This window comes from Chionomys nivalis, chromosome 4 (assembly GCF_950005125.1).
Source record: "Chionomys nivalis chromosome 4, mChiNiv1.1, whole genome shotgun sequence".
In the NCBI taxonomy this organism is placed as follows: Eukaryota; Metazoa; Chordata; class Mammalia; order Rodentia; family Cricetidae; genus Chionomys; species Chionomys nivalis.
In genome coordinates this window covers 111,636,661-111,644,135 of record NC_080089.1, presented here as the reverse complement: position 1 = coordinate 111,644,135, position 7,475 = coordinate 111,636,661, and the positions used below count along the sequence as shown (strand labels likewise).

At 46.0% G+C, this 7,475-nt stretch overlaps 1 protein-coding gene across 1 annotated transcript; it reads right to left on the bottom strand.

Annotated features, from left to right (window-relative positions):
• Positions 1-1,037: 1,037 nt before the first annotated feature.
• Positions 1,038-1,250, bottom strand: LOC130873867 (60S ribosomal protein L38-like). Its single transcript, XM_057768886.1, has one exon. The coding sequence runs from the start codon at positions 1,248-1,250 to the stop codon at positions 1,038-1,040; it is 213 nt and encodes a 70-aa protein (XP_057624869.1).
• Between the last annotated feature and the right edge of the window lie 6,225 nt (positions 1,251-7,475).

The window sequence follows — 7,475 nt, the reverse complement described above, 5'->3', positions numbered from 1 at the left end:
ACACAGGACCTTGCTCATAGGTGCCCTGGACAAATGAAGCCTGCAAAGTTGATTGGCCAAACTTAGCAGGTCTGGCAAACATAAATTACTTATCTCCACTCTATCACTTGATCCTACTGATATGTCACAGTTTTCAATGAAGCTTTAGATGGGAAAAATAAAGAATCTTGCTTCCTCAAAATGAGGAAAGACAAGAATGTGATCCATCAAGACAAACAGAATAGACTGTGTTAGAGACTTGCCTCACTGCTGCAACCAGTAGCCGACAAGAGGTCGCATCAGGGGGTTTTATTTGACTCAGAGTCTAAGGACACAGGCTAGCATGGTTGCAAAGGTCTGACAGCAGGAGCTTGAAGCTTGAAGGGCCTGGTTCCAGGGCATCTACCGTCAGGAAGCGGAGAGAGATGAAAGATGGTGCTCAGCTCACTTTCTGTGTTGGAAGTCTAGACCCCCAGACCGTGGAAAGGTGCCACCCACATTTAGGATGGGTGTTTCCACCTGAGCTAAGCCAATTTAGAAACTACCTCACAGATGATGTCTTAGTTACTGTTATTGCTGTGATAAAACCATCACCAAGGAGACTTCTAAAGGAAAGCGTTGAATTTACCTTGGGGTTTTAGAGGGTTAGAGTCCACAGTGGTGAGCACATCTTGATATGCAACCACAAGGCAGAGAGAGAGAGAGAGAGAGAGAGAGAGAGAGAGAGAGAGAGAGAGAGAAGAGTCTTTGGAACATTAAAGCCCACCTTGGTGACATGCCTCCTCCAGCAAGGCCACACCTAATCCTTTCCAAACAGTTCCCCCAACTGGAGAATTATTTAAACATATAAGTATTCAAATCTATAAACCTATGGGGGCCATTATTATTTAAGCTACCACATTTTCCCCAGAGTTGTGTCTTCTGGGCGATCTAGATTCTGTCAGGTTGACAATATTAACCACCATACTGGCCCTCTGAAGAGGAAGAGAACATAGGGATACCAGATACTTTTTTTTTTATTTTTTAGAGTTTTTAATAGTCAAACATAGAGGTCTGCTTCATTTCAGCTCCTTTACTGCCAAGCCAGGGGGCAGGAACTGTTTCTGCTTCTCGGCTTTCTCCTTGTCTGTGATGACCAGGGTGTAAAGGTACCTGCTGCAGCGAACCTTGAACTTCACATTATCCTTGTTCTTCTTGATCTTGACAGATTTGGCATCCTTCCACTGGGCCGTGAGCAGGAAGTCCTTGATTTTCTCAATTTTCCGAGGCATGGAGCTGGAGACCGTACCTCGGATTTAACTCCCTTCCCCGACTACCCCAAAGACTCACAGCCCAGATACTTCTTAATATCATCACACTCTGATCATCCCATTCCCCTTTCTATGGGACATTCTATCCCAGGATTGGCCCCATTCGCCTTCTGGTCACTCAGGCTGAGAGAAGTCAATTCTCTTCCCCAAAGTCACATAGTGATCACAAACAATTACAGGACAATTAATTCTTCTTTACACTTATATGTACTCCTGTGCTGCATATGATCTCAGAAACTGAGCACAATAGTAGCAATGATGACAACATTTGTGGAGAGTTCTCTGGGGGCTGCAGAGATGACTCAGTGGTTAAGAGCATGTGCTGTTCTTGCAGAGTATCTGAGTTTAGTTCCCAGCCCCTGTGAATAGCTTCCAACCACTGTTAACTAAGCCCTAAGCCCCAGGGCATCTGACACTGTCTTCTGACCTCTGTGGGCACCTGTACACACAAGGCACACACTCACAGAGACACACACAGACACACAACAGCTTTTAAAAATTAAAGAAAGGAGACAGAACTTATATACAAACCTTTAAATAGGCCCAGACCTAGACCGAGAGACATAGAAGGCCCTTGGTTTCATGCTGATTATAAGGTAGATGCTATACTTATCCTCCTTAAATATGACATCAAGAAGATGCTGGGAGGTTAGCAGATTTTCTCAAGGTCAAAAAGCTACGGAAGATAAAAGTCATTTAACTATAATTTTCTCTTAAGAGCACCTACCTAACGATGTTACACAAGAATAAGAGAATAAGCCAAGAATAAGCCTTGCTTTCAACACCAACACCTAATAAGACCTAAGGAATTATGACTTTTAAAACACAGCCTCTGGACTTCACTCTTGCGATCTTACAATCATCCATTTTAACTGCAGCGAGCGGCCCTGGTAGACGGGGAAGGGCTGGCTCCAGCAGAGTCTGATTTGGGAAAGTCATGTGATTATCTTAGCAAAGTCATGGATTAGAGAGCTGGAAACATGCCTCTGACAAGTGATTGCAGCAAGAGAAGCCACACACTGTGTCTGACATGGCTGAGGGTGGGCGCGGGGTGTGGAGAAAGGTCCAGAGCAAAGAGTGTTGGCTGGAACGGAGGATGGAAAATTGGAGCCTGCTCTCTTCATCAGATCTGTTTTCAAGTAGCCCCTTGTGGGCAGGTCTTCACATTCTACTGACACTGGCAAGTTCTCACCACACTAAGACCCACGGGGTAGTTACAAGCAGGAAAATATGAATCTGGTCCATCCCTGCCTGGTACACCATCAGTGCAAATGTCAGCTGAGGCTCCACAGAGAAACTTTACCTGGCAATATTGCAGTGTGAATACAAAGAGCGTCATGGACTCCGTCTCGCAATGGCACCCTTACTGGAATGGATCTGTGTATAGGTGTGTTCCCATCTGGGTAAGATGTAAGCAAGAATTGCCCCAAGATCATACATGGTTTAAATGATAATGACTTAAACATTCATTGTGTGTGTGTGTGTGTTTACCCATGCTAGTGCATGTGGAGGTCAGAGGTCAACCTCAGATGTCTTTCCTCAGGTATTATCTGCCTTGTTTTCTGAAACATGGTCACTTATTTGTTGATCTGAGTCTGACCTATTCAGCTTGGCCAGCTGGCCAGTGAGCCCCATTAATCTTCCAGTCTCTGCCTCCCCAGGGCTTTGATTACAAGTACATGCTAGCATGCTGGGCTTAATTTTACACTGGCTCTGAGGGACTGAACTCAGGTCCCCAGGCTTGTAAGGCAAGCACTTTATAGACTGAGATATTCCTCACCCAGGCTCTGAGACAGCGCCCTGCTGTGTAGTCCCCCACTGACTCATTTTGTAGTTCCTGATAGCTTTGAACTCCTAATAATCCTCCTGCCTCAGCCTCTTGAGTCCTGGGATTACAAGTGTGTGCCAACACACCCATCTTCCCTGTTTGGACTCAGCTGTGTAGTTTCATACTCAAGCTGCCTTTGCAGACCAGGGTGTCCATCCAGATACATGTTTGCATGAGCAACCTGCTAGGCACCCAATTCAATACGCCCTTTCTCACATTCGATCTACTACATAGGACTAGCTTATTGGGCAGTTCTCCTCATCAGAGTACAGACATAAAAGGTTTTCCCCATCTCAGCTTCTACCCCTACTTTGTCAAACCACATCTTCTGTTGTATGAAGGGTCGCTTGTTGGTTCCCAGCTGCTCAGCCCCGAAATAATAGCACAGAAACCATATCATTTAAATCACTGCTTGGCCCATTAGCTCTAGATTCTTATTGGTTAGCTCTTATATATTAATTTAACCCATTTCTATTAATCTGTGCATCACCACGAGGTTGTGGCCTACCAGCAAAGTTTCATCACCATGTCTGTCTCTGGTGGCTCCATGGCTTCTCCATCTGCCCTTCTTTCTCCCAGCATTCAGTTCAGTCCTCCCTGCCTAGCTCTGTTCTACCCTATCAAGCCAAGCCAGCTTCTTTATTTATTTATTTATTTATTTTGATTTTTTGAGACAGGGTTTCTCCGTAGCTTTTGGTTCCTGTCCTGGAACTACCTCTTGTAGACCAGGCTGGCCTCGAACTCACAGAGATCCGCCTGCCTCTGCCTCCCGAGTGCTGGGATTAAAGGCGTGCGCCACCACCACCCGGCTGCCAACTTCTTTATTAACCAGTGGTATTCACAGCATACAGAGGTCAATCCCACATCAATCTTCTGTCTCTTAGTCACTTCCTGGAAGAACTTCAAACTATTTCCTCAATTTTCCATATTGAAATTGGCCTGCATGGGTTTTCAATTTCAATCTGTCCACTGTAGAACTTTCCATACCTCCATACCCTATACCTACCAGATTTGGTGCTGAATCTACACTCATGGGTGATAGGGGAAGTGACTGCTTTTTTTTATTTATGAAATACCCAGTCTAAGGTTTTCAGTTACTATACAGAGGTGCCCTTGTTTATAGCCTGGTATGCAACATTCCATCCCAAAGGAAAAATGCCTACTGGTATATTCTGATATGTGGTTTTAAGATTTTTTTGTATTTCGAGACAGGGTTTCTCTGTGTTTCTCTGGCTGTCCTGGAACTTATTCTATAGACCAGGCTGGCTTTGAATTCAAAGGGATCCATCTACCCCTGCTCCCTGAGTGCTGGGATTAAAGGCGTGCCTCATCACCATCTGGCTAAGATTTTTAGTTTTAATTACATGCAGATGTGTGTTTCCATGTGTGGGTTTAGCATCTGAGTACAGGGGCCTCAGAGACCAGAAAAGGGCATTGTGTTCCCCGAACAAGAGTTCCAGGTAGCTGTGGTGGGAACTGAACTCAGGTCCTCTGCGAGAGCAGTATGTGTTCTTCATCACTGAACTGTCTCTCCAGCCCCTACATTTGGGTTATTTCCATGGTATCCCATTTGACTGCCAAGGCCTCTCACTGTGCCCACCCACTTGGTGACCCAGCCAGATTTCCTGGGTATCTTTCCTCTGCCAGTCAAGCTCTGGCTCACTGTCCTCTTCAGGGCACTTCTGTCTGCTGATGACAGCTTCACTGTGAAGCCCCCAAGCACTTCCAGGAAATGCTGATGTACAGGTTTTTCTGCCGGTACCCAGAGCCTCGGGCTCCCCAGCATCTCAGAACTCACATCTGCAATGGTGAGCATTTGTCCCCACAGTAAATTTAATTTGTTCAACTCCAACCAACAATACTAAAGCTGAATTCTCCTGGAAGCTGCCTGACGATAGACTCCAACGGAAGCCTTAAAAATCTGCCTCGATAGAAAGCAGGACTCAGCACAACCTCCACCTCCATAGAATTAGGAGAGCTGCTGAGGGACCCATGAAGCAAGATGCTGATGTTGCCGCCTGACTCGTATTCTTTGAACTGAAAGCCTCACATTCAAAAGGGTTTGGAGTAAGCACCCTGCCTTCTACACGGTCTCCTCCCATCGCCTCTTACAGGGGACTGCGAGAGTTCCAGATTCCTCAGGTCCCTTTCCATGCTCCCGTTTTCCCCCATCTCCCAGCTTCTGTCGGGTTGGACTTTGAACAAGCTGCACCTGTGACAATGATGAATGATGTCACCTCTGGCCCCTTGGAGCTGCCTCACCTGCTCTAAAACACAGCAAACAAGCCAGCTCCTCCCTCCTCGTGGTGAGATCCTTGAGCCTTGACTGGTAGGTGCCAAAGGAGGATGCAAGGCAGTGGGACATGAGGGTGCTTGTTTGTAACTTGGGGGCGGCCAATCTCTTCCCTTCAAAGGGGATGTCTCTGTGATCGCATTTACATGCCAGCCCTCCTTCAGCAGACCAAAGCCACCCTCTCTGGGTCACCCCTGGACTGCTGACTTGCTTTATTCCCTCCCATTGTCCCACTCCTTCACTTGTTTCCCGCGCTCTCTCATGGAGCCCCTGCACAGGTGATCTCAACTCAGGATGGATTTCAAGTAACCCACAGGTGATACTTGAGTTACTAGGTTCAGCCTGAGCCCTGGCAGCTCAAGCGAGCAATGCTCTGCCATCCATAGGAAAATCAGGAAAAAAAGAGTTTTTCAGTGTAGCCACAGGAGTAACACAGATGCCAACTGAGCCCCATAAGTCCATCTGCAGAGTCCTGACAAGAGACGAGGACTTAAATGGAAGGCAAGAGATATGGGTAGCTGAGCAATCCTGTTTGATCAGGTTGCGATCCCACTTGTCACTGATCTTTAGGCTCCGGACTGTCCTCCAAAGGGGCCTAACACGTTGTCAGAACTGTGTAAAATCTATTTCTGGGAGACAAGCTCCTCCTTCTGTCCCACAGACAGACTCCTGGGCAAATTCCAATTTCTTGGGGTTCATTGCTTTAATAGTCTGGTAGCCAAAGGGGAAGGCCACAAGGACCTCTTGAGAATATCTCCATTGCTGCCAGGACAGTTATAGCAGGAGATAATCCCTTTCCAGTGGGAAATAGAAAAAAACATTGGCGCAAATAACAGTGGAGAAAGCCTCATTTCTCACACAACCACCCACTCATGCATTCTCTCTCCTGCCCACTGGGTTTCAATTAATCCACTCAGAATGAAAGCCCGAGCGAGAAACAGAAATCTTTCTCTTTTCAGAATGTTTGTTAGAATTTTTTTTTTTTTTTTTTGGAAGGAAAGGGGCATTTTAATACACTTACAGCTAATTAGTTCTAAGAGGAAACCCAAGCATTTCGAAGTCATGGTTTTGGCAAAAAGAACTGAAACACGTAGAATGAAAATTTAAATTATAATTTTCTTCAGAGATTGTGAAAGTGATTGGAGAAATTTCCAATTAGTGAGAAGCGTCTAGGATTCCCAGGCCACACTGAAGAACTTCTTAAAACTTTAATAGAACTAAGGAAAGATTGTGTGTGTGTGTGTATCTGTGTGTTTCTGTGTGTGTGCCTGTGTATCTGTGTGTGTCTATGTGTGTATCTCTGTGAATGTATCTGTGTGTGTCTGTGTGTGTTTATGTGTGTCTGTGTGCGTGTCTGTGTGTACCTGTGTGTGTACCTGTGTGCGTATCTGTGTGCGTCTGTGTGTGTCTATGTGTGTATCTGTGTGTATGTCTGTGTGCATGTCTGCGTGTCTATGTGTGTATCTGTGTGTGTCTGTCTGTGTGTGTGCCTGTGTGTCTGTGTGTATCTGTCTCTGTGTGTACCTGTGTGTATATCTGTGTGTTTGTGTGTCTGTGTGTGTCTGCTTGCGTGTGGCTGTGTATGTGTCTGTGTGTGGCTGTCTGTGTGTGTGTGCCCATGTGTTTCTGTGTGTTTGGGGGGGGAGAAAGGGAGAGGGGAATAGATGGGGGGGGGAGAGAGAGAGAGAGAGAGAGAGAGAGAGAGAGAGAGAGAGAGAGAGAACAATGCCTTCAGAGGCCAGAAGAGGGAAGGTGTCATCAAATCCCTTAGAGTTGGACTTACAGGAGTGTGAGCCCCCTGAAGTGAGGGCTGGACCATATTCTGGTCCTCTGCAAGAGAAGTTTTTATTCCAGCAGCTAAGACCTCTCTGGAGCCCTAAGACATTTTGTTTTGTTTCTTTAACTTAAACAGTTTATGCATAGACAACTAAAATGTCATATCCTGTGAAGAGATTTTTCCATCCCTACAAGTAAGTCTAAACTTACCTGAATGGTGGGGTGGTCAGGAGAAAGGCAGGTGGTTCCAGGCATTGCCTCCAAGAGAAGCCAGCCTGCTGTCCCATTG

Coding starts and splice junctions, on each gene's coding strand:
- LOC130873867 (XM_057768886.1), bottom strand. CDS start 1,250: ATGCCTCGGAAAATTGAGAAAATCAAGGACTTCCTGCTCACGGCCCAG.